The sequence below is a fragment of the Oryctolagus cuniculus genome, chromosome X (genome assembly GCF_051225735.1).
Source record: "Oryctolagus cuniculus isolate XC-2025 breed Fujian yellow rabbit chromosome X, ASM5122573v1, whole genome shotgun sequence".
Classification (NCBI taxonomy): domain Eukaryota; kingdom Metazoa; phylum Chordata; class Mammalia; order Lagomorpha; family Leporidae; genus Oryctolagus; species Oryctolagus cuniculus.
In genome coordinates, this window is record NC_142888.1 from 17,314,490 (window position 1) to 17,342,028 (window position 27,539).

Sequence of the window (27,539 nt, forward strand, 5' to 3'; positions counted from 1 at the left end):
CAAATAGAACACCCTATGTTGCAATATTCCATTTTTATGAATGGTCCAAAATAAGCAAATTCATAGAGACTGAAGGGAGAATGTGGTTGGGAGTGGAGAGTGGTTACAGAAAGGCACTGGGGTGGAGCAAGTAAAGCTGCCATCTGCAGTGCTGGCATTTGATGTGGGCGCCAGTTCGAGTCCCAGCTGTTCCACTTTCAGCTCTCTGCTGATGGCCTGGCAAAGCAATAGAAGACGGCCCAAGACCTTGGGCCCCTGCACCCACGTGGGAGACCCGGAGGAAGCTCCTGAATCCTGGCTTCAGATCAGCACAGCTGCGGCCATTTGCAGAGTGAACCATTGGATGGAAGACCTTTCTCTGCTTCTCTATAGCTCTTTCAAATAAATAAAATAAATCTTTTTTTTTTTTTAAATGGAATGACTGAAACTATCTTCAAATTGTACGAAGATAGTTGCACAACTGTGAACATACTAACAACTTGCGAATTAGCTCAATAAAGCTCTTATGAACAACTAAGTTTTAGCTTCAAAATCTTCTTTCTCATGGCACAAAGGTATTTCCGACTATATAAGAATCAAGCTTTGGCTCATGAACATGAAACACGAATGGAATGCACATGCCTGCAGAATTATCTGTGCAAATACTTATGACACATATTTTCACATGATGGGCATTCAGAGCCCCAAAATGAGCCCAGAGAACTCTCAAGTCCGGGTTCACCTCAACAACTGAGATGGTTCAGTCTAATGGAAAAATGACACTCACTACAATCTGAACAAGAATATTAAAGGAACTGAGGAAAGGCCCCAAATATCAGACATGAGAAAAAGGGCAGCTGCAAACCCATCAAAGGGAATTCATCCATTTATTTGTGTAACGTATTTATGCACTCAGCACTGTGGAGATAAACACAGATAAGGCCCTCTGCCTTACCCCTAAAGATCTCAGAGTCCAGGGCAGGGGTGGGGAGCCTTTTTTTCTGCCACAAGGCTACTTGGCTATTTCTAACATCATTCAAGGGCCACACAAAATTCGCCTGCTAGAGCTTTATTGAATTTGGAGTCCTACCTGCGGCTGCCTTGGCAGGGCCAGATCAAATGATTCCGCAGGCCTGCTCTAATGTGTGGGCTATTGTTTAATCCCACCATGGAAAGAAAACGTAGATGAATGCAGAACAACTGGGAATCATGCTCACTGCTAAAACTAAACATAGAGGTTATTTTTAGCTTTGAAATGATCACCTGGATTTACTAGGAAATTATAGGAAAGGGATTATATGGATTTACTTATGATCTATAGTTACAGCAGAGTGGTATCATAAAATAGCTCAAAATCTGGAGACACAAGAAAAGGTCATCTTTTAGTTACTAAGACAGTAAAAAAAAAAAAAAAAAAAAAAAGATGAGTTTAGCCATCTGCAGAAGCCATCCGTTTAAATAAGTGACACACACTAGGAAACCATTTCTAAGGAGGCTACTACTGGGGAATTGGGCATACCCAACTAAAATCAAATACTTCAGGAAGCTCTTGGTCTTCTTCTAATAAAACTTTCTTCCGAGGAAGGTCTTACCTTCTCTCCAGGCCTCTAGGACCAAGATTCCTACCCCTCAACTCATTCCTCTCAATCCAAACTTCTAAAACTCTACTCCTGGGGTCAGCATTGTGGCATAGCGAGTAAAGCCACTGCCTACAATGCCAATAGCCCATATGGGCGAAAGTTCATGTCCTGGCTGCTCAACTTCTGATTCAGCTCCCTGCTAAGGGCCTGGAAAAGCAGCAGAAGATGGCTCAAGTGTTTGGGCCCCTGCCACCCATATGGGAGACCTGGATGGAGTTCTGAGCTCCTGGCTTCAGCCTGGCCCAGCCTCAGCCATGTGGCCATTTAGGAAGTGAATCAGCAGACGGAAGCTCTCTTTCAAATACATATTTAAAAATTATTAAAACTCCACACCTGTCTTTCCAATATTCTTCTAGAAATCTCCATCATCTAGGGGCTCTATGAATTTGAAAATGCTATGCACCAAACCACACAAGGTTGATAGAATGATCACACATCTTCTAGAATTTCAGCGCCAGGAAAGGAATTGGCTTTCTCAAGTAGCATTACACAGGACCATAAACTAGATACGCATACCCTTTAAATTTATACCTTAAACTTTGAAATGAAAGCCATACCTGCACCTCCATTTTAGGATAAAAGGGGAAATTTGTTGATCGTACTTTTCAATCACAATCGAGGCGAGCCCTCCACAACTGGCCTTTGCAGCTAAGTACTTAAAAAGATTTCCCAGTAACCGTGCTAGAAGCAAAAGCTGCTGACTCGAGCAAACACTCTTCCACTTGAGCCAGTTACTAAGAACTCCAGACAGCAAGTCCATTGTGCCATGTCACTGGGAGGAATTTTTGCTGGTGGTTTGACTGAAAAGCCAGAGTATTCTGTGGGATATTCCACAAAAAAAAAAAAAAAGTTTAATACTCCAACTTTGGATTTTCCAGACTAAGTCATTCTGGCCTCCAGATCGACAGAGCTATTGTTTCACTACTAGACCATGTCAAAAAAAAGTCAGGCTTCAACTGCAGGCACGTGTTACCCCTAATGTCCCCAGAAAGACAATGGCTAGGCTTTTCGATGGCTACAGTAGAAAGCTAATGATGCTGTCTTTTTGACTGATACTCAAATTTTAGTACAGACTCGGATTTCTTGACCAACATGTGTTCTATGTAATATCATGACTGGGCTTGAGGTCAAGTGTAAGCAACACTGGATTAAATGAAGCTAATTAAGTTTCTTTACTTGTAAACGTCTCAGTGCAAATGCTAATGCAATTATAGCTTTCCGTCTTTCTTAGATTATCACAGAGGCATTCTACAGAACACACGTTGGGCAATAGTCACTTTTATCCTTGAAGAACTGTCATCATTTCTTTGGTCTTTAATGTTAAGCTTTCCACAAGGATCAAAGGCCACCAGAGGCAGCCATGTAACATTTCCCTTGGTTTTTGTTACAAAAATGTTGATAAGGACACTTGGCAATATGTCAAGTGTAACACTGGCTCAGTGTTCAGGATGGCCTGAGTATGACTCCAACTCCATTCCTTGCAAGCTTGATGGACTATCTTTCCTATTCTGTGCCCATGAATCTGGAAGAAAGGGCCTCTCATTCAGTGCTGTTGTAGGGATTCAATAGGACTTGTACCACTAATCGATTCCTGTCCGTGGCAAGCACTCAAATGATGCCGATTTGCTTCTGTTGTTGTTATACAGAGCCAGGAAAATGATGGTGTTGCCTCAGGATGTTGCATACTTCTCTGATCCGACATTAAGAGACAGACAAATCTTGATGTTCCTCCTATCTCCCTGGCTACAGGGAAGCTCAACCAGGCTAATCCTTACTCTGTTCACTGATCTATTTATACCACAGGAATCTTACTGCTGTGGCTTTTTTTTTAAATATTCTTTTTGTAAACAAAAAATCAGTATAGCAAATTTCCATTTGAATGTCCTTTGGCAAATAGAACTCCCTATGCCTGATGTGTAGCTCTTTCTAGTTACTGACCTTTTACAAGTCAGTAGATTTTCATGTGTGCACTATGATGTTCTTTGTTTTTAAATGACCATTTCCCATTTTTAAATTTCAAAATTCCCTAGTTCTCAATTCTTCCCTTTCCCTCCTTCTCTGGCTCATTCATCCAGTGACCTTCCAATTTCTCCATCCCTTCTTCACTTGCCTAAAAGTCCTTAGATCACACCCTGCCAGCTTTCAAGACCTTGTGCCATTGTATTTCTACAAATGTGCATGCCTTTAGCTCTTTGCCTACAATTATTTTTCTCTATCTTCTCAAAAAACACAACAGAAACAAAAACCTTCCCATTTATCTGCTGATCTGATAAAATGCAAACTTCTTAGTAGGATACACAAAGTCCTTGAACCAGTAGTCTCCACCTGCCATTCCACTGCCCTCTAATTCCCTTGGGTCTATGCTAGACAGTATTCATCAGGCCTGGACCACCATTCAGTATTCAACCTTAACCTCCCTTTGAGAAGGTCTCCACACTCCATTCATCTCTGTGCTCATAGAGCACTTGTAACACGGAGCTGTCATTAGTGGATTCTATTTTAAGGCTGGTTATTGAATTTTAAGCTCCATGAGGGTAAGAAGTAAGGCTTATTCATCTTTGTAGTCTCTAGTTTTAAAAAAACCAGTCAACATTTAACAACTGTCTGTGGAAAAGAACAAAAGTACATCCTTAGGCATGGGAAATAATGGAAGAAAGTGACGGCCATCATCATTTCTATTGCAGTGTGGGGGGGGGTGGTGGTGGTGGTGGTGGTAATAAAGGCCAAAAGGGCGATGACGGCCTTCATGGAAAATCGGATTCTAAGAAAGTCAGCCCTTAGCCAGCCTGTCCCAGGGAGATGGCGGCTGTACCTGCAGGATGTGAATACGCTGATCAGCAGAGGGTTGGTCGTAGGAAGCAGTTGTCGTGGCCATCTAGTTTCCTACACCCAAAGTCTCTACTCACCAGAGAACAGTTCAGCTGTATTCTGTTTCTAAACTATTGGATGCTACTACACAGAATCCTGGAGTAAAGTGACAATTCCAGTCTCTGAAACACATATATTCCGATCTTATTAGATCTACTACTTGTACTAAAACCCCATATTGTTCCTTTAAAAACCTGTAATGCTATAGTACAATGAGGCAGTATAAGAGAGAGAGGGGGAGAGAGAGAGGAAAAAATGGAGAAATAAACTGTCACTCTGCATTAACCACTGAATTCCAAGAAGAAGACACCATGAATGAGTCTTCCCAGAATTCAATCAATTCTGGACTGAAGGGCATTTGGTTATATAGGACTGCTATTTAGAAGCTGAGCCTCCAAATCATGACCTCACTCCAACCACAGGTACCTATCCTTCCTGCCCCAGTAGGGCTGAGATGGCTGACCCAATTCGTAAACAGCTTTCCCAACATAGTGCGTGTGCCCTTTAGCTCTTCCGTATCCTTGCCACAAAAGACCTCAGCTGTCTGATTTATGTGGTCAAATTAGCTTCCTTTTTCTAAAAACAGATCTGCCAAGGTGGACCCTGGGAGATAGCAGCGATGGATCAAAGAGTTGGGTACCCACTAACCATGTGGGAGACCTGGATTGAGTTCCTGGTTCCCAACCTTGGCCTGGTCCAGCCCTGGTTGTTGTGAGCAGTTGGGGAGTGAATCCTCAGATGGTAGGTCTCTGTCTTTCTGTTGTCTGCCTCTCAAATAATTTTCTAAAAATTAAAAATAAAGATTTCAGAAGCCCTTCCTTTTGCGGCCCATGTTGCCAAGTGAAAAAAAAATGTCTAGTTTCATTAAAATTCTCATAACACTCTTATCCTCCATTCCAAGTTAAAAAAAAAAAGTGCAACAGCTGCAGAATCAGTTTCTATTAATGTTCAATGATGTCAATTGCACATTTGAACATTCATTACATTAGCTTCCCCTCTCTCTCCTTCCTTATCCTAGATTCCTCACCTACCACGCTTGTCTTCAGAGCTTCTATTCCAGGCCATGCCTCCTCCTGTATCATTAACGTCCGTCCCTCCAGCCTCCTATGAGAAAATACACCCGGCATTCCCAAATGCGTCTTCCCTCTACTTCCAGCACATTCTTCTAGCTTGTGGACAGTAATTTTGGATTTTTAAGTGAAAAGAGAAGATAAGAGTAAACACTGCACATGGGGCTGAGTTATGGCAGAGGGTTAAGCCATCACCTGCGATACCGGCATGCCATATTCAAGTGCTGGTTCTAGTCCTGGCTGCCCTGCTTCCAATCCAGCTCCCTGCTAATGTGCCTGGGAAAGCAGCGATAAACAGCCCAAGTATTTGGGCCTCCGGTACCCATGTGGGAGACCCAGACAGAGTTCCAGGTTCCTGGCTTCGGCCTGGGCCCGCCCAGCCATTGCAGGCATTAGGGGAATAAACCAGTGGATGGACGATCTCTCCCTGTTCTGTCTCCCCCTCTGTCTCTCTTTCAAATACATAGATCTTTTTTAAAAAGAGTGAACACTTCACAATATGTATGATACAATTTCAACAACCACAGATATACTTGCAAATACGTACATATAGAGTATCTTTAGAGGGATACACAAGAAACCAATAAAGGTGGTAGCTTCCAGACCTGGAAACACCGTAGCCAAAGGCCAAGGTTGGAGACAAACTCATTTTTCTCTATATGCCTTTTTGAACCCTTGGGATTTTGGATAGCAATCCTGTTATTCTGTTTAAAAGCAATTAAACGAACATTTTAATGTTCATGTTTTCCAGAGTCCCATCAAACACAGCACTCTTCTTCTCCACGTTCCCTGAGTAGATAGATAAACTCGTCCCTTCGGTTCCAGTGCCCTCCTAGGAGCCGGTGACTCCCAGACATCGTATCTCTGGCCCACTCCTCTCCTGCCAGCTTCCAAGTTCTGTTTCTCACATATTGTCAGCCATTTACACAGCCCTTGAGAAGGGAGCCCCAGAAATACTGCTGAATTAAAGGGGGCTTGCTGCTAGTCTTCCTGAATCGCCAGCCCCAGCTGCAAACAACAGTCATCTCACTGAGCACCCACCAGACCTGGGAATCAGTGCTTCCCTCTCCAGAGCCTTGGAACCAGCAAATCAAACAGCTCTGCGCCTCCTCTGAAATTGATTCCAATCTAGCCTGTCCTCCTCATTTCTAACCAAATCATCTCTCCTTGACTCCTAGGCAACTCCCAAGTTAACTTCCTTTTCTTGAAGTTTTGTTCCTTTCAAAATCACCCTCCAGGGGCTGGTGCTGTGGCGTAGCTGCTAAAGCTGCCGCCTGAAGCGCTGGCATCCCATATGGGTGCCGGTTCCAGTCCAGGCTGCTCCACTTCCGATCCAGCTCTCTGCTACGGCCTGGGAAAGCAGTGGAAGATGTCCCTAGTGCTTGGGCCCCTGCACCCACGTGGCTCCTGGCTCCTGGCTTTGGATCGGCAAAGCTCCTGCCATTGCAGCCGTCTGGGGAGTGAACCAACGGAAAGAAGATTTTGATCTCTCTCTCTCTGCCTCTGTAACTCTGCCTTTCAAATAAATAACTCATTAAAAAAAATCGCCCTCCACACAGCTGTATGAATTTAAATGCACATTTATGAGCTGTATGTACGGAAGAGGGATAGACAGAAGTACAGATCTCAGGGCATCCCTCCTGGCTGACTTCCTGGAGTGGTTCCCTATCCTAGAAGAGGAGGCATAAGCTCCTCAGAGTGGCAGCATGGTCTTTCTCACTGGGCCTTGTCCACCTGGCTTGCCGCGTTAGAAAAGTAATACAAGCGCAGTTTCCGCAAATGTCCTGCGCTATTCCTCGCTCTGACGCTGTTGTTTGTGGAGCGGTCCCAGGGTATCCATAGATAACTGGTTCTGGAATCTCCAGGTGATACCAAAATCTGGCATGCTTAAGCGTCTTATATTAACTGGCATGCTGTTTGCATATAACCTCTGCATAGCCTCCTGTCTACTTTTTAGAATTGATTATACTAATCAATATTATAATCTTTGATTATAATATTAATCATCTTGCATAACCATTGGAGGAATTTAAAGGAGCAGTAGCAAGAGCAAACTCCAATTTAGATTGCACAGTGTAACTGCCCAACAATAAAACATATGAATGGTACTGCACAGGTACTGAGAACCCAGAGTTCCTGTTGTTATATAACATCTACTAACAGCCTTAATTAACTTGACTTCATGGCGAATCAGGTTAGTGTTTGCCTGCCTTTTAAATTTGGAAACAATCTAATGAGTGTGCTATGTGAGTAGTAGCATGACAATGAGTCTTTGTCTCTCATAAAGGCTACCTTTTTATTGCCAAGATCATACCTTGAATTGCAGAGCAAGTCCTGGTTCATTTAGCAGAGAATAAAACTTTAGGATTCAAACAAAGTCAAAAGACTGCAGGCTTTAACCCATGCAAGAAAAAAAAATAAACCTTGAGTTTACAATGCTAAGGATACACAATGAGAAAGATTCTCAACATCCAGTTTGTCCCTACCAAGTTCACGTGCCTCTGAATTATCGGTGGTAATGAGGGAGAGATAGGAGCATTATGCAGAAGTAAAATGTAGCTAGTCACCCAAACTTATTAGAGACACTATCAGGAAAATCTAGTCATATTTCTCCTCTGCCCAGAGCTTTAGCCTTATCTTTGTGGCATAAATCTAGAATCAGAAAAAAAAAAAAACCAGTGGGGAAGAAACATGGTGCCTGAGATTTGGAAAATTAATTTTTCATATTCTAAACTTACGACAAAGCAATGCTTGGGACTCATCAAGGCAATTTAGAAAAAGGAAGCATTTTGAAAAGTGAGCAGAAAAAAAAGTCTTTGAAAAGCTTTTCTTGCATTACGATTGAAATAAATTCAGCTTCATGTAAATTCAGTTATTAATCTATTCCAATATTTACTGAATCCTACATGTAGCAATTCAGGAAAATGCAATTCTAAAGTCAGAGATAAGATACCCCAGAGATCCCTCTCAAAGAGCCAACCTCAGTTTCCCAATGCGATCATGGAGAGGTGGGATGTATTCTGCGCTGTGGCATAGTGGACTCAGTTCATGCCTACAGTACCAGCGTCCCGTATGGGCGTCGGTTTGATCCCTGCCTGCTCCATTTCTAATCTAGCTCCCTGCTTATGTGCCTGGGAAAGCAGCAGAAGATGGCCCAAGTGCTTGGTCCCCTGCTACCCACAGTGGGAGACTCGGAAGAAACTCCTGGCTCCTGGCTTCAGCCTGGTCCAACTCCAGCCATTGTGGCTATTTGGGAAGTGAACCAGGAGATGGATGATCTCTTTCTCTGCCTCTCCCTCTTTCTCTGTAACTCTACCTTTCCAATAAAATCAATAAATCTTTAAAAAAAAAAAAGAATACGTGGCAAAATTCAGTAACCTATCTAGTCAGGAATGGGTCTCCAAACCTCTGTCCTTTGCTACCTGTTATCTGTACGTAAGTCATAACTGCAGAATAAAAGGAATACATCACACACATAGATATGCCAAGTTCACATCCAGAAACCTTGAGATAATCTCAATGTTAAATATCCTTTCCCATTTTCTCTCAGAGTATGCTCGTATCCGTCACTGATGTAACCCAACACTGACTTGGCAAACAGCCAGCTTGGCAGGCGCACAGGGAGGGCATCTAATGATTTCCTGGATTTCTCAGAGGACGGACAAGAAATGGCCAATTAAGGCTCCTTCAGCAACATGGAATTCAAAGGTCATGAAGACAAAGGTACAACGCTCCAGCTGCCTGGGACGGACTTCGAGATGACAGAAGAGCATCACACAGGCTGCTTTCAGGGGCTGACCTCTGCACACATGTCTGTGGCTTTCAGCAGGAGGTGAAAATGCGGCCGAGTGAAGACAAACAGGATGCTCATGCTGACCTTTTCTCTCCTTTGAAAAAGATTTATTTATTTGAAAGGCAGAGTGCCAGAGAGAGGGAGAGACAGAGAGAAATCTTCCATTCACTCGGTGCCTCCCCAAATGGTCGCCACGGTCAGGGCTGGTCCAGGCCAAAACCAGGAGCCAGGAATGCCTACCGGGTCTCCCACGTGGGTAGCAGGGGCCGAGCCCTTAGCCTCTAGTCCGCTGCCTTCCCCGGTGAATTAGCAGGGCGCTGGATCCACGTGGAGCGCCTGGCACTCAGATCAGTGCTCTAACGTGGGACACCTGCATTGCAAGCGGCAGCTTTCACCCACTGCACCGCAACGCCAGCCCCTTTACCTTCCCTTGATGGTCAAGACAACTTTTCGAAAGACTTGCATCAACACCAGATTGCTCATTTTTAGATCTTTCAGTAATCCCCAAATAAACTTTTCCTTTCGTACAGAGGACAAATCATCCCGTCCTTGGGTATCTTTCAGCATCAAGTGGTTATCACTCTACCACAAGTAGAAAGATTGTTTTACTCAGGGACATTTAGTCCTCACGAAATATTCCCTCACTCTAAGACACACTGCGTGGAATACGCCACAGTCCTGTGTAAGTAACATTTACACGGAATGGCTCCTTTTTATTCCCTGGTTCAAGGCAGAGGCGGCTATTTTTAAGTCAGAAAAAACCTGGATGTGAATGGAGTCCCACTGCCGGCTGGCTGTGAAGAATGGGCGGGCTCATTCACTGAGACTGCATTTTCTCATTCACAGAAAGGAGGCTACCTCTCCTCTACAGAGCTGCTGGGAAGATTAAATGACCTAAAATACATTACAGTGCTCTGAAAAGAAGAAGATGATACATAAAGGATAGTTATCAGAACTTTTTATCAACTCTCTTTGACCTAGTTGCCATGGTATGGAGGGAGAATGTGCTAACAACAAAAACGATAGAGCTCTTGACCAATGAGCTATTACACGATGGCAATCATCATATATTACAAAAACATACATTATTCCCCAGTCACATCGAATTCCATTTACAATGTCAATCGCAACCTTCTCTTCCTGTTTGACCTTGACTCCTATGACGACGACAGATTTAACATAAATGGATACAATGATGACTCTCAGTAAAATCAAGAAGAATGTTTCATCTACCAGTCTTCATTTCCAAACCTTCTTACACATGAAGTCCCAAATAGTGACTATTAAAACAAAATGTTCAATATGACCTCCTGGATGGTACACTTATGCTATCCCTGCTGTATGCTCATGTTTATGTCCAACATTTCCCACAATCCCATAGAATATTCATACTGTGCTATGTAGTATATGGGACTTGAAGATAACATTAAGTCAGCCGTTGCCCCAAAGGCACTCACTATCTCATTAAAGGAAGACACTGGCAGTAACTGATAAAAAGGCAAAAACTGTCAAGGAGTTCTAGGAAAAAACTTCCAAAGTGTTCTGGGACTACAGGGAAAAGACAGATAACTCCCAGCTGCAGGCAACTAGGGGGATTGCGATTGCACAGGGAAAGTTATTCTGAGCAAGGCCATGGGGGAAGGGTAGGACTCTTGTCAGATATGGCAGTGAGGGTTGGGGGTTAGCAGCTAAGCTGAGAAGCAAGTTTGAACTTGGCCCAGAAAGTGGGTGAGAACACGAGGTATTCAGAAATACAAGGCCCAACAGCATCGCCAGATCACAGGGAGTACAAAAGAAGATGAAGCTGAAAGAGCAGGTCAAGACAAATTTGGGGAAGGTTTTGAATGTCCAGCTGAGAGGCAAGATTTTCTTTCCTTTCTGCTTTTTCCTAAATGCAGAAATACAATGATGGCAGAATGCCACAACGGCTCTCTTGGTCTGAAAGACGTGTGACTGGAGTTAGTGTGGAGGACTCCTATCGGAGGGGTGGGAGAGGGACTAATGGGAAGCCAACCAGATACAGAACCATGGTCACAGGTCAGATGTGTGAAGAGTAAGAAGGCAGGCGGTGGCAGCATAAAGGACTGGATAAATGGCAGTTTGCTTTTTCATGCGGAGGCGACACTCTCCCTGAGGGTACCAGTTCTCAGCACATTGTGTTGCCTTGATTAAGGGAACCTGGTGCCTTGGGCTACACCAAAGAGATGCAATTTGAGCAATTTCTCCCTTACAGACTTGCCCAGTGGCATGTGTCTGAAGAAGGCACACTGTGAGAAGTGATCCTGCGCCAAGGCTGTCTTAAACAAGAGGAGGCCTGAGATGTAATCAGAGGGATACAAAAGCAAAACTCCAATGATTTGCATTCTCCTGATACCACACGACACCCCAGCTCTTTGCATTTTTGTCCTCTCTGCAGCCTTTGTGAATTTTCTGTAGCCTTTTCCCTCTTCTGCAGTTTTGACTACTTTTATGTGAACATCTTTGACAGGTCAGGGCTGACAATCAGAATTATCTCACTAGTCTGCTATGATGGTGAACAGAAGTAATGAATTCTGCATTTGATGATGAAAAATCAGATGAAATAATCTGTTCCTGAATATGACCAAGTCAACAAACCAATTTTCTTAAATGGCCGAGATAGTTAACATGGCTGAACACATAATAAAAATAAAAATCATATCACCATTGAATTAAGTAACCTGCTTTGTTCTTAAATTTTCTTCTTAATTATAAAACCAAGGCCTCTGATATACATGCAACAAATGAAATACCACCATCAGCGTTAATTCCTTCATACCTAAAATACGAATTCTTAATCATACTATTGCATTCATGTTCTTCTTTCATATAGCAAAAAGAGAATCTGCAAATGGAGCTAAACAGATTATTTTAGAACACAGTTAGACATACAATGATGCTGAGCGAAGATTCCTGGCACTTTTCTATGTGTGCAAGTGTATGCACTCTGCATACCAATGACAAAGCTAGAAAGAAAACTCACCTGTTTTCTTCCTCAAGATCTGCTAGGATTCTCTCTAGCTCCCCTCTTTCCTCACTCTCTAAGGAAATCAAGATCTGGGCAGGACTACGAGGCTGGCTCAGGGGGGAGTCCTGGTTCAAACTTTGGCAGTAATGCTGGATTAACAAATGTTCATCATCTCTGGAAAATAAAATCAAAGGTTTTGGTTTTTTGCCCCCCTTATTTTGCTTTGAAGGTCAGGGACTCGGGTGTGTATTTGAAAATAGAAACATTTATTTGTGCTTAACAAATCATTAGACCATTTTTTTCCTGCTTCTGAAGACCTTTTGATACTGCTCAGGCTGTGGTCTACCATTCCATTGATAAAAGTTCAAAGAGTTTCTGGCTCAAAATTTCAAATGAAACTGATTGACCTACTTACATGGATAAATGAAAGAATTACAGAAACACTGGGACTCTACGTTGACAGTTTAGCCAATAGTTAATATTAAAAGACATAATAACGGCTGTAAAATGCTTTTGCTACCACACCTGTCAAGATAATCTGCTCATTAGCCCACATTATTGTTGATACTATGAAAAAAACTCCAGCCCTTAAAATAACAGAGTAAATATTTTCTTAAGTGGAAGGCAATGTACTTAAAACCTTGCTTCAGGAAACTACTTTTAACCTATGAAAGTCATGGGAGCAGGATGCTAGCAATAATTACACTGCAGATAAATGATGGCTTCATTCAATTGCTGTTTAGGTAGAAAAACAAAAATGAGGGGGCGGGCAAAGGCCCTTAAGGTAAGTGATTAAAAGAGAGCAGGTTTTAAGGACTAATCTTGGGGGAGAAAAGGAGGCAAAATGGCTTCTGGTTTGGGAGGCAGCTGCAAACTTTCTGGGAAAGTAGGAACTCCTAAATACACTGGAGAAATTACTTTCTGAATGCATGGCTCCAAGCTGCGAAAGGCCTGTTTACCTCCAAGTTCTAAGAACTTCATTCTGTTCTTAATGAGAGGCCAAAGCTCTTTGTTTCTGGTTACATATCGTGAAGATGAAACATTCACATTCTCCTCTCTGTAATTACTTCAAGTTGAAAAGAATCAAATATTCAGCCAAAAGTGCTCCCGCTTTAAATTATCTTAGTCCATCAAGCCAGATAACTGGCTGAGATGTGAAAAGCGGACTAAAAATAATTATGGGATATTAGAAATAAATATTGAAGTGAAAATCAATCCACAAAACCTACTCCTAAAATTACTATAACTTTTACTATTGTACACTGAGTCAAAACAGATTTTATGCCCTCAGAATGTGCTAAACTTTGCTGAAAAATGAAACAAAAGCAGTTTTGCCACCTATCTAATTTATTATCCCTCTTCCCATATTCTGAAATCTTATGATGAGAATTTCTCACATTTCATTATAACATTAGTTGCAATTAAGCTTTTTTTTTTTTTTACTATTCTCTGAGGCAATTTTAATGAATGGCAGCCATTGTCACTTAGACACAAACTGAATTCGAGTGTGCTAGAGCTTCTAATATCAAACTCTGTGGGCCAAAGAAGCCAAATCATTCAAGCCATTTACATCTGGTTGGTTCTTTGGTCACAGGATTTCCGGTCAAAGTATTGTAAATATGAATACTTTCCCCGTAGCCACAAAATAGAATGCATCACACTTACACGTTTGAGGGAAAGGTCATTATTTTGTTTGTGTCAAGTAACCAAGCCATACACGAATGCCCGAGTGTTGCCCTGATTTTGTATTATTACCTTGATTGCCTTTATGTGCCGGATGAGATGCTCTATGCTCAGGTCTTCAATAACGAGTTATAATTAAATGCCACTTTGATAGTTCTTCTTTTAGCCTATTCTTTAGAAAGTCCCTTTTCTTATCTGAGCATGACTTTGGGTTGCCAAACCAACCGCATACAATAAATTTACCGTTCTTCCCTTTGCCTATATTCTCCATGACAAGACGGTGAGACATCCATAATGTACCAAGCTAAAAGCATCACTGTACTTTGACTAGATTCCTCCCCTCTAAATTATTTCAGTTGGCAGGTCCTTCTGTTTTCCTTCGTATCTGCTTCATAATCTGCTTCCTCCATGTCAGCCCCTGGTCAGCACTTACTTGGTCCATGGAAATGTTCCTCTGTGTTCCATACTGTGACTACTGCCCTTAGTCTACAGAGAACCTTCGGCTGCCCTGCCAGGGCTGTGTTCTCTGTCATTTCAGCATCACTCTCTCCTTCCTTAATGTTGGACAGGGCTGGCTTATCACCTCACTAAGAAACACAGACCAGCATTTGTATCTCCTCTTCTGGAAACCCTTAGCGAGATTCCCTCAGTTTATTAACCTTGTGAAGATGCTACATCACTAAAATCCACTTCTTTGGATTTCTGCAGGAATATGTCCAAGTAACCTATCATATGGGAAGAGCAATGCTATACCATGATCCCATTTCTCTATGACTGGAGAAAAAACTACTTAGCCATCACTTCAAAATTAATATTCTATCCCTTTAATTATCTGGCAGGTTTGACCAAAGATTGAGAATTTAATGTAAGTATTTGGGATTCTGCATTCTGTAATGATATGATGTTAAATAAGTTTAAATGAGAATAAGGCAAACTATTTTTGCTACTGTACTAATGCCAGAATTTGGATGAGCTCATTCCTATTGAGAGTTAAAGGAAAAAGGTAAATGAATGGCTCCTTGAAAGATCAAATGAATATGATGCTAATTCCTATAACCTGTGCTGTCCTACCTCTAAATCCCTCAAAGCAATTTCATTGTCAGGAACATTTTGTAAAAAGAGATGGGATACTTACATGCTCTCATTAGGAGAGATGCTATCATTTAGATAAGATCCATTGCTGTTTTCCATTTCTGCTAGCCTGATAAAAAACGTAAAAGCTCATTAAAACTTATGACTTCTTAGAATCTATTCAAGACCTAATCGAACATTCCTGAAAACTAAAAGGTAAATCATGGCAAGAGGAGAAAGGAATCCTTCAAATTAGAGGATGTGTGTGTTGGCTTAACCATTCGAGACAGTGTGTGGTAGGCCACAGCTGGGTACTAGCTTACATTTATGACACAGGTTCTAAAGGAGCTTTTTATTTTGTTGTCTGGCCCACAGACTGAGCTTCCTTTCCTTGAGAACAGGGCATTGTCTTCACAAGAAAAGCTTCCCTAACAACAAATGCACTCTGTCCCTTCTGCTACCCCTCGCTTTGAAGACAATGAAGGCTTTCCCCTGATGGCAGACTCTCATAGCGAATGCTTCCCATGACTGGTAAACATGCCCAGCAGTTAGAATACTGATAAAGGACAGAGTCCCAGTAAGCCCTCCGAATGTTCTGCTACCAAATTTTACCTTTAACAATCTCCTTCCCCTTAGACAATAAGTCTTTCTCAAACTAAAAAAAGTTAACCAAACTCTTACAGATTTAACAGGCATAAGATACTTTACAATTAGCAATTCAGCTTTTAGGTACAAAAATCCTGTCAAACACAAAGAAGTTGGGATAGAAAGGTCCAGGGATTAGGAAAATTAATTATTCTCTTCTTTACATTCTATCACATGAAATAAACACACAAACAGAAAGCCGACGCTTTCATATTCTCCACGTAACACAGTATCATTTCTTCATACAGTAATGTCTAGTCTAGTGGTTTTCTAAGCAGGTTAGGTGATTTGTAAGCCAATTTAGTAAATGTGTTCAGTATACAAAGCATAACAAGGCTACCAAAAATGTTTAAAGGCCAGGGTTAGGAAAGGTTTTTCTGGACTAATGTTCCTGCTGGTGTCCAAAAACAACATGCAGTGGAATGGCATGCACGTTAGAGGGCAAGCTGATTAGTAGAAATCAGACAAGATTGGGGAAGACAGAAAAGATCTGTTTAATATTATTAGAGGTTAGCTTTCCTTGGTTAGTTATTTCAATCAATTATTGGCCTGGCATTCAACTAGTCTCATACCTGCTAGCATAGTGTTCAATGCGTGAATGAGTATCATCGTGTGAAAGTTGAGGGGACGAGGCAGGCCTATAAGGCAGAAAATGTGATTAGTCACAGATACCATCCATTAATGGAGAAAAAAACCCCACCACACAGTTGTAATAGACATGGTCTAGAATGCTTTGATTCTAATCCTCTGGATAATGTACACATTTGGTTGTTCCTGGAGCTTAGATAGCAAGTATTTTAAATTCAGGTTTGAGAGGTGATTTTTCATACTTATGCTTTTTCTGAAAAGCCATAAAGAGAGACCAAAACTTTCTCTACAGAGTTTGGATTACAGAAAAGGCTGGGAGAGACGATTTCTATGGAGCATTTTGTCCTCCTACCTTGTAATTTCTTATATGCTATAGTTCTCAAATTGTGTAGGCACTATGTGGTTTAAAAATGTAAACAGTTTATACCTGTGCCATTTATTAACTGCCTTTTTAATGAATGGAAACTGGATGTTTGCCTACTACATCAACAGTCAATAGTTTTAGTTTCAAAGAGGCTACTCTGGTCCGAGACTTCTTGATGGTCCACGTATCAAGTTCTCTTGGTCTGTAATTTTGTAAAGAGGGAATACAGCTACTAGTTTAGCAGCAGGTCCCCACTCACTTTTTACAACAAAACTGAGTGACTCAAAACTATATGGTGACGTTTTACAAAGGAATCAGCACATTCAATAACATGTTACAATTATCTGCAATACTTCTTGTTTAGGGATACCATGGTGCCAAAATACAGACGGGAAGAGGAGAGAATTAGGATGAGTCGTCTATGCTTTCTGTATCTAAAAACCTACCTTTTCTTAGCTGCACAGGCTACAAGTTTAGTAAACACTGTTTCATTCTTTCATATCCAATCTGTTAATTATCCTTGAAGTTTTTATAATATACTCTGGATTAACATTAGGGATTTAAAAATTAATTTGTTCTGAAAACCAGTTTGGCCTTGTGCATTTTGTTTTCTTTGGACTAGGACAAAAGGTCTCTTCCATTTCTCTCCTGACAGAAATCCCTTACGTAGAGGCACGAACTCACAAGTCAACCATAACACATTCAATAAGGACTTTGCTTTAGCCCACTGTCCAAGTAGCATTCAAGGACTTGGTCTTAACGGTAACAAGAATGTTTGTTTTTTTCTTACAATTAAAAAAAGAAAACATTACTTGCAGCTAAGCTTACATAAGAAATGTGCTGCCATTTCCCATTTCTTAATGAAGACACACTATCATAAGATAAACTCAACACACCACAGCAAGTAACTATAGAGCTGGAAGTCTTTCCTGAGAGATAAAGGTCTGACATGTGAAACCAATGTCATCTGGATCAAGCATAATGATAATCAAATTGTAATGAATTACAGACATTTAAATTGTTAGGAGGAATCAAAAGGATGACCACCCAAGTTAACAGGCAGATCCAAAGACTCTTCTGCATAGTTTTGGAAAGTTAATATACTAATTTTCTCAAATATAGAAATAACTCATTATTTGAAAAAAATGCTGTGGCTAGATTTCATTTAATACTTGGGTTATTTGGCTTATATGCACTATCTTCTAGAAAGGATCGGTCTTTTGACTTTGTATTTTTTATAAGCTAAAAGCCTACCATTAAGGAAAATATTTTTTTCCCTTATAATAGCTTCTACCCTGTTAGTGTTTAGAAGAAAGAAAACTTGAGACTTTAGAACATAACTACACCGAGAAAGGCAAGCATGTAAATCTACAACACTCGAATACAGTCTTACATAGAAAATCTTAATTCAGAGCTTTAATTCTTAGCCTCAAGGATAATTTCATGTTATTTTTCTTATTAGTATACATAGCACCTATCACAGCATGCATAAGCACAGGAACTCATAATAACCAGAAATCTTAAAACGTATGCAGTAAAAGAGACACTTATTAAGGTAGTAAATGAGCCAAACGGGAGAACTGGTCAGAGAAGAATTATTTAAAAACCATGAATCAGCAAAAAGACAAAACCACTTAGTCCAGAAACAAAACTAAGTGCAAAGCCCTCAAAACCACGGTCAAAGGAAGGTGGTAATATTGTTTCTGCTCGCCATGTCCTAAATACAAGACCAGATACCCAGAAGGATTACTTCCTGCTACCCATGATCACCTACTCCACCCACCATCATCTCCTCTTTTGTGAAAACTCCATTAATAGGTTTTCATTCCTGTAGTTTTCTAAGCAGAATAGCTCAAAAAACATTCTTTGATGGTCTTACTTATGGACATGCAATATAAAAGGCCTTTGGTAGGTTTAGTTTAAAATTAGTTGACAAATACAAGCCAATAAGCATATTGTAGGAAAAACAAAAGATCTGTATCTCAGGAAACTTTCAAGTCCTGTGATCCATATTAAATGGATTAAATGTTGTCGTCATCATAGGATTGGTTAGCATCAGATAGATAGACTTCTTGCAAAATAAAACCCGTTAGGACACGGCTCTCTGCCTGAATAGGACACGTTTACAGTAGATTGCATGCATCAGTTATAATCTTTTGAGTACAGACTTTAAGAACATCACTGGTATTAAAAAGAAAACATGGACTTTGCTGGGTTTCTCCTCCTCGAAAGCAGCATCTTCCACTACTTCTGGACAATCTAACAAGCCTTTTATAGAAACGAAAAAGGAGCGTGTATTTCAGGTATTCTAACAAAGCATGTAGGTATTTCAAAGTTTAAGAGAGACAAACATCTTATACTTTAAATAAGTGACTTTAAACTGATTCTCATGATTTTTTTTTCCATTGACTTCTATGTAGCTTCTTCTTTCAAGGAACTGTTACTCTATTACTTTTGTGCTACCTTTATCTGTGCATTTAAAAAATTATTCTTTTGCATATTTTTCTTTTGGATTTCTTACTTGGTCAAATTTATTCCAACACAGAGCAAATCCATTACTTATCAGGACCCCATCAAGCTCAGGACTATAGTATATCAATTGTTTTTAAGTTTCTTATTTATGAAAGCCTCTAACTTCTATAAACAAGTGGACTACCTGGGTTAGGGAAAACAATGCCTAATAGGCAGGGAACATATTTGAGTCTAAATTACTTCCCAAATTGTTTAAGCATGATGATTAAAGGAATTAGATAATTCACCATGTATAGCTACCAGATCTGAAAATGAAGGGACACAGTAATAGAGTTCTTACAGAAAAAGGGAAGCGTTCTACTTTCTTTTGGCCAATAAAGCCTCAACATAAACCTGAATTAACAGTTTACATTTATCACTACAGGGTTCAAAAAAAGGATCTAGTTTAAATTAAATTACATGGTAGAACAATTTTTAAAAGATCCAATAAAATAAATTGAATTCTTACATAACTTTCTCTTACAAACTGGTCATTTCCCCCATATATATATATATATATATATATTAGAGTCATCTGACTTTAAGTATTTTAATGAGGCATACTTCAATATATTAAACGTTTATTATAAAAACACAACAACATATAACTTTAAAACAGGCACACTGTGTTTGCTAATATACAAATCAAAGGCCCTAAAAAGAGTAAGATGAGTAAGTCAATCTTGCTAACTAATATTAGTATTATTCATACACACCAATAGTGATTTTTAAAAAAGCCTAGAGTATACTTTCCTCCCAGTGTAAATGTGCAACTGTTTATGAGCTGAATAGTTAGTTTTGCAGAGGAGAGCAAAGTGAGCTTAATTCAAAATTTAGAAGCCCATGTAGCTAGATTAGTAAAATAGCATGGCATAACCTGATAAAAAGTCCACACACCTCACTCAAGTTATTCAATCAACTCAGTATCATATCCTAAAAAAAATTCTGATTTTTCAAAAATCCACTTATAACAGGCCCCAAGAAATAAACCATTATCTTTTGAAGGTCCTAGCATGTGAAATCTCAAGAAACATGGTTACAGAATGCTATCATAGAACCAAGAGGCTCTTCTTTGCTTATACTGAAGAAATGTATAAACATGTCTCCCAGACATGCAACTAAAACCCCAATAATTCCTTTGATATTAATTTGACTCAGGCCAGGCTTTCTGCTGGTTAGAATTTCACCAGGTGCAGGACCTGAAGAGCCCATTCTGATTCTCCTGATCTAGTAGATGGCACTCAAAAAGTCTTAGCAAGAGAAGGAAAAAGAATCAAAAATGAAAGAAGAGAAATCAATGTATCTTTAAAACAAAATAAAAGAACAGAAGAAAACAAAATCAAGCGAGCAGATGTGTTGGTGGTAGCAGCACCCTTCAGCGAAAGTACTCACGCAGAATCTACCGGCCAGAAGTTGATCAGAGTAACGGGACTGCAAAACAAAAAAATGAAGTGGTGAAGAGAGACACAAGCAAACTCAGCCACAAAAAAATTACTGAAAGGTCAAAATAAATCAAATCAAATCAAACCAATTAAGTGTGAACCATGGGAAGCAACAGCCAAATAAAGGTGGAAAGAGAATTAAAAGGAAAAAAAAATCCAGTTGTGTGACTGCCATCAGAGTTATGGAAAAAAACAAGCAGAAAGCTTTAAAAAGGTGAAGACAGCATCAGTTTGATCATGAGAATCATGACTACTTACTTGAAGTAACTGCCTGTGACTATATTTTCTCTCAAGTAGAAAAGTGGCTAGAAATGACCACAGTCAGATACCCATACAAAAAGACACACATCTACTGATTTGTGAGGGAAGAAACTCAAAATGAAATATTGGGAGTCACTCATTTGTAAACAGTCTCATGTTTCTTAAAAGCCTTGTAAAGCAATCAATGCAATAATGGGCCCCCCCCCAACCCCGCCCCGCCCTCAGGATGAGAGTTTATCTTTAGGGAAAGGTGATTGTCAAAAGACATGAGGATATGGCAATTGAACATCAGCTTGATTTTCTGCTTTCAGCTGAAGTAATGTTAAAGAGAGGGAAGAGACTGTTTGCATTTTGGAGTGAAGGAGGGTATTCAACTGAGAGGAGTTCAGATACATCGAATGAGAGTCTGTCTGGCCTTGGCCACTACTCACGTTTCCATGTTGTCCCCCTCTAAGACAGTCTGCACTGGCAGGTAGCCCATTCGGGGATGCTTCGCAAAATACCTTTTGGTTCGAAATTTGTTTTTTAGTACCTTGGCAAAGTCACGAACATCTTCTCCTGATGTAGTCTGAAAAGACAATTGCAGTGAAAAGAGCTTTAGGAGAGTCTGCTTTGAAAACAAATGACCATGCTAGGTTTTTTTATGCCTCATGGCACTTGTTCTGTAATGGAGGGTGGGGACGATGAGCAAGGACTTTGGAAGCAGGCCTCGCTTTTAGTCACATGGGTGAGTTACCTCTGCAATGCTCCAATCAGCTGCAAATGGGGAAAAGAGTGGTTTCTTAACAAGTTGTTGTGAGCAACAAATGAGGTATACAAGTTAGCAGGAAGCCCAATAAACGCCAAGTTATAGAGGTCTGAAGGTTCAAAAACTGATCTGAAGTTTTACCACACTTTATGGTCTTTTAAAAATGATTTAGTCCGCAATGGTACCATGTTTCACCCACCGAGTATGTCTAGTCACAGCATGATATGTTCTCCATCACTGACTCCCTGTCTAAGAGGAAGGATAGTGAAAAAGATAATTAAATACCAGGGAGGATCATTTTGATGAGAGAAATGCTCCAACAGAACTTCTCATCGCCCTTTGATGTGTACAGGAAGCACCTGCAAATCTTGCTAAACGGCAAGCTTTAATTGAGAATGACAGGAGCCTGGGCCTAAGGTTCTGCAGTTCCAATAAGCTGCCGGGTAACAGCTGTGTTGCTGGCCAACGGCTCATACGTTGACAAGCAAGCATCTAGAGCTGACAGAACATACGATTTTTACCCAAGTCTGTCTGACCCCAAAGTCTATGCCCTAGCCATTTCACCAGTGATTTTTCAAAGTGTGACTAGCCACTGAACATTTTGCTGAAATGGTATTTGAGAAGGCTCCACCTCTTACTTGTAATGGAATAAAGGTAATAATTCCTATTGCAGACAGAATAGATTCAAAGGTAAACGTCAAGCATTCAGTTGGCAGGCGTTAGTATACAACAGACACTGAAAAGTGTTGAGATATACAAGAGACAAAAGGTGATGGAAAGTGCTAGGTTATGAAGCTTCGGGAGCTCACACATCACACGGACACTCAACATGCCCTATGGTCATAAGACCTCCTCACACACTCTCTAGGGCTATGCAAAAACACATGTGCAAACGTCTTCTTAGACCCATTCCAGCAGAGGAAAACCCTGTTCACTCACAGAGCAGAATTCACTGAGTGCCTATCAAATTCCACGTGTGTCAGGTATTGCTGTTGGTACCAGGGATGGGGCAAATCCTAGACCTTAGAATGCAGAGCCACTTTAGGTGGCAGGCACCTGGGGAACGTCTAAATTACAGCATTTCCCATGATCTGCAGGACTGTCCAAAGCTGCAGTCCATGCCAGGTGAAGCAGCTGTAACGTGTGGGATGCATCTAACTTACCGGAGTGCAGTATTCCACCATGGGATAGTGCATTTTATGGCCTTTTGCAACTCGACCAGAAAAAAAGCAGCTTTGGCAGATGTCATAATTAAAGTGCTTTAGACTCCTGTACCTGATAAAGAAAAAAAAATACACACATGTGTTTCTTCATATCAAATTGCCCAAGAACACTCTTTAATAAGCCACCTACCACATTGTCTTAATGCTAGAAACAGAATGCAATGTTCATTAGTCCCACAAGGTAAGTGATTAACTTCCGATCTCCAGATTTCTCTGGTGCCTCTCCTACAGGATTGAAACGTTTTGGCAGAAAGATTTTCCTATAAACATATGGAAGGAGGGAAGAAAAACTCAGCTCTTACTGAAACTCCAGGAGGAACTCTTTCAAATGAAGTAGGAAGGTATTGGCAAATTTCCAGTCTTTAGAAGACCAAATACTTGAATTTGAAAGAACTTCCAGGAGAGACAGATTGATGCACTGCATGCCCCTACCCACCACGGGGACAAAAGTTTTCTGAACCAATTTTTTTTTTTAAATTATAAGGAGAAAGCAATCTCATAGGACAAAAGAAACTTCAACTAGAACTCTCAATTAAAATGAGAGTTTACTTACATTTTCTGAGTGGCTAACATAATTCATCTGCAATTAACTACCTGGACCATCTTTTCTCCACCACCACCTCCCTCCCCGCTGCCAAAAATCCCTTCTGATACTACCCAAGTGCTTACTGAAGCCCCAAGGAAAGACAAAATATGGATCAGATCAAAGGCTGTATAACACGTAAATACTAGGCAGTACATTTCCTCCTATTCTCACAATACTCCATGCTTTGTTGCATACTCCTCCTGCTCAGATAAGAGCCTGAGCCAACTCAAATAAACACATTCCTTATGTCACATATGCGAAAGTGAGAAGAGAAGCTACCTTTTTTAGATCCCAACCATCTTCAAGAGAGGGAAAGGAAGAAAGAGAAGAGAGGATTCCTAAAATAATCTAATTTGATAAGGGAAAAAAAATTGGAGGTGAAAATGCTCTCTTGCATCTTCCAAAGCATTCTCCTTCTTTATTTTGTAAAATTTTCCCTTGCATCCACATCGGACTAGCTAAGGAAGGTGAGAAAGACAAGCGAGGCAATGCAGTCCCCGTGGCTGCTCGCTTCCCAGCCCCGTGGCACCGTTCTTCTCTTCCCAAAACCAGGAAGGAAGGGAAGTGGTTGCTGGGCACTCCATTGCCCTCTGCTACGAAATGGAAATGTTAATTGTCCTACCTCATTGTTCTTACCTTCCCAACCACTCACTGCGGACTATCTAGGCTTCAGCAAGCTCTACAGGATTTTGTAAAGCCGCTTTGTAAACAGCAAGGGCAAACGAGCACCGTGAATACATCGCATAGAAATGGTTCGGAGCGGTTATTAAGGAGTAAGCAACAAAGCGCATGTGAGTATCACTAGAAATGGGTATTAGCTTCCACATGGATTCGGCACAGGCGTAAACTGTACAGCTAGTTTACAACTCTGTGGCTACTCATCACCATGGAAACCTTGAAGGTGATCCAGTTGTTTAAGGACACCATTATTTCAGAATTAGGATTTATGGCTGTGATTAAAGATACGATAATTCATTTAAAAAAATACCCTGTTATCATAAACAGATTTAAGAGTCAATTGTTTTCCATGACATTTTAAGAATATTAATCTGTAATTTGTCTTATCTCTTTCACTTTAAAAGAAATGCTTATTTAATGCTTATTTATTTGAAAGGCAGAGTGAGAGAGAGAGAGAGAGAGAGAGAGAGAATGAATGAATATCTTCCATATGCTGGTTCACTTCCCAAATAGCCGAAACAGTGAGGCCTGGGCCAGGCCAAAGCCAGGAACCAGAGTGTCCCACATAGGTGGCAGGGATCCAAGTCCTTGAGCCATCACCTGCTGCATCCCAACGTGTGCTTTAGCAGGAAACTGGATCAGAAGTAGAACTGGGCAGCGGGTACGCCCCTCTCTTTCATTTCTAAATTTATAAGGAAAATACTTTTTTTTTTAGCTCCTTTATGAATCTTTCATTTACTGGCATACTTTTCATTCCTTTTGAAGTTCACCAGGACACTATGCTAAACATTTGATGAAATTCACAGATAAAGATGTGAGTTCTAGGATACTTGATTCTATTCCTGTTACTTAAGGGGAGGAAACGTGATGCAAAGGAAATTAGACACTGAGCTACCATGATGGTTCCTCCAAAAAGAGAATACTTAGTTTTAGAACTGATTCTTGGAGAGTTTCTATAAACAGAAAGGCCCATGGAAAAAGAAATAGATGGTAAAAATATTTTGGTTCCAGAAAGGAGGTGGTACAGTTCATCTGTATGCCTTGGACACACAAACAGCTCTGTAGACCCAGGCGCTCAGTCCTGTTCAACCAAAAATGGGGCTCTGAAGAGTGAAGGTGGAAGGAGACACCTGCCTAATGAGTCAGACCCACCAAAACACCTCAGCGGCCAGAGGAGTGCCAGGGATGATGGATGGCCCAGTCAGACCCACTTCCCTCCGACTTTGAAGAGGAACCAACGAGCAACGACTGGCACAGGAGATGAAGGATCGAATCTCACAAAGGTGAGAGGTGACAAGGGAGAGAGAGTGCCTTTTGTTTGGTTCCTAATACCTGAATCCAATGATCGGACACTCCTTGCAGATGTTACACTTGGCCTGATGCTTGGCAGTTTCCGCAGCAGCCACTCTGTGCAGGACAGGCAGCCACACCATGGACTGGGGTTCCAGTCTCATCCAGTCCAGGAAAAGGGCTGCTTCAATTTCGGGCTTATTATTGGCCTGCAAAGACAGGGAGGGAGAGAAACAAGGTCAGAGAAGCGGAGAGAGTAAAGATGACGATTGAAGCACTAAGTTAGAAGAAAAATAAAGAACCATAGATGCACAGGGTGGCCTGTGGCCTGTTGTTCAAAGCACCCTTCTGCAAATGTCCCCTTAACACCCACAAGAGCCACCTGCCCCTAAGGCTTCAGTAAACTGCCATTACCCTTCCAGGCTACTAGATGACAAGATAACAAAAACAAACTCAACAGACGGGGACCTAAAGCAAAATCCACACCTCAGTGAACTATATTTACCTCCAGTTTTTGAACAAATCCATAAAAGTTAGCCAGAAATAAAATTTTACTGATAAAATTTCAAGGAGAAAGAAAAAAACTCAACTTGGGAACTATTGATTCCTTTTATTCTAGGGAATCTACTTTTCATGGAATCATGAACACAGGCTTCCAAGTTCATCTGGTTCCAAAGGCACATTGTACAGACAACAGAACTGAGATGTAGATCAGAAAAGTAGCATTTCAAAGGCCACAGAACTAACTAGCAGGAGAGTTGCTATCAGGATCCACATCTCCCAGCCTAGCACTATTTTCATGGTGCCTTGATGCTTCTGTCTCTCCCTCTATTCTTTAAAGTTTCAACTCAATAAACACCAAGCATCCCAGACAGTACAATGACCTTAGAAAGTTTCAGGAGTGGGCATGTGCAGCTGCAGTTAAGCTGATGCTCGGGACACCTGCATTCTGTATGGGAGCATGTCTGCCTTTGAGTCCTGGCTCCACTTCCTATTGTAGCTTCCTGCTAATGCACCCCCTGGCAGGCAGCTGGTGACGGCTCAAGTATTTGTGTCCCTGCCGCCGATGTGGAAGACCCAGATGGAGTTCCTGGTTCCTGACTTCTACCTGGCCCAGCCTTGGCTGCTGCACGCACACATTTGAGAAGTGAACCACTAGATCAAATACTTTTTCTGTCTGCAGCTTTCAAATAAAGTGGGAAAAAAATACTTTGAAATATCTGCCTTCATCTGGCTTACATACAACTTTAGTCATAAATTATTATATGTTCTTCTCAATTTTGTAAGATTATAATTTTTAAAAAATATTTATTTATTTGAAAGGCAGAGTTACCGAGAAGCAAAGACAGAGAGAGAGAGAGAGAGGTAGGGAGGGAGGGAGAGGTCTTCCATGTGCTGGTTCACTCCCCAGATGACTGCAATACTGGAGCTGTGCCAATCAGGAGCCAGGAGCTTCCTCCAGGTCTCCCACGTGGGTGCAGGGGCCCAAAAACTTGGGCCATCCTCTACTGCTTTCCCCGGCCTCAGTAGAGAGCTGGATCAGAAGTGGAGCAGCCAAGATTCAAACCGGTGCCCATATGGGATGCCGGCACTGAGGGCAGCGGCTTTACCCGCTATGCCACAGCACTGGCCCCAAGATTACAATTTAATTTCTTATCTTTTTAGATATATTGATCCATATATTGAAATTTTTTTTTCTATTTATTGCTTTTTTTTAACTCAAATCTTCCACCTGAGAACAGTTCGGTCTAGAATAGTAGGTGTCTGTTGGTGGCCAATTTTCCAAGTTTCGTTTGTCTGAAAATTCCATTTTTTTAAGATTTATTTTATTTATTTGAAAGGCAGAGTTACAGAGATCTGGGGGTGGGGTGGAGAGAGTATCTCTTCCAGCCACTGTTTCACTTACCAAACAGCCACAAAGGCCAGGGCTCGGCCTGGACGAAGTCAGGAGCTGGAAACCCTATCCAGGTCTCATTATGTGGGTGGAAGGTGCCCAGGCAGTTGGCTCATCATCCACTGCTTTCCTAGGTGCATTAGCAGGGAGGTGGATTGAAAGTGGAGCAGCTGAGACTCAAACCAGTGCTCGCAGGCAATGCCAGTGTTGTAGACAGTG

General features: G+C 41.1%; 2 protein-coding genes across 17 annotated transcripts in view; one reads left to right on the plus strand and one right to left on the minus strand.

Moving 5' to 3' along the window:
* LOC149119566 (uncharacterized) overlaps positions 1–517 on the plus strand; it is a 47,301-nt gene extending 46,784 nt beyond the window's left edge. The window contains exon 4 of the transcript XR_016228033.1: positions 202–517. The gene's annotated coding sequence lies outside the window, so the exon portion shown is untranslated. The remainder of the gene's footprint in view (positions 1–201) is intronic.
* DMD (dystrophin) overlaps positions 1–27,539 on the minus strand; it is a 2,249,390-nt gene that overhangs the window by 40,701 nt on the left and 2,181,150 nt on the right. For 9 of the 16 annotated variants that reach the window (XM_070067426.2, XM_051827673.3, XM_070067427.2 and 6 more), the window contains 7 exons: positions 25,469–25,635; positions 22,813–22,924; positions 21,333–21,469; positions 20,591–20,629; positions 16,308–16,373; positions 15,155–15,220; positions 12,352–12,510 (listed from right to left, as the gene is read on the minus strand). In XM_070067426.2, coding sequence (XP_069923527.2) covers positions 12,352–12,510; positions 15,155–15,220; positions 16,308–16,373; positions 20,591–20,629; positions 21,333–21,469; positions 22,813–22,924; positions 25,469–25,635 — 746 coding nt within the window. The remainder of the gene's footprint in view (positions 1–12,351; positions 12,511–15,154; positions 15,221–16,307; positions 16,374–20,590; positions 20,630–21,332; positions 21,470–22,812; positions 22,925–25,468; positions 25,636–27,539) is intronic. The other 7 variants (XM_051827675.3, XM_070067425.2, XM_051827683.3 and 4 more) reach the window with 3 other exon arrangements.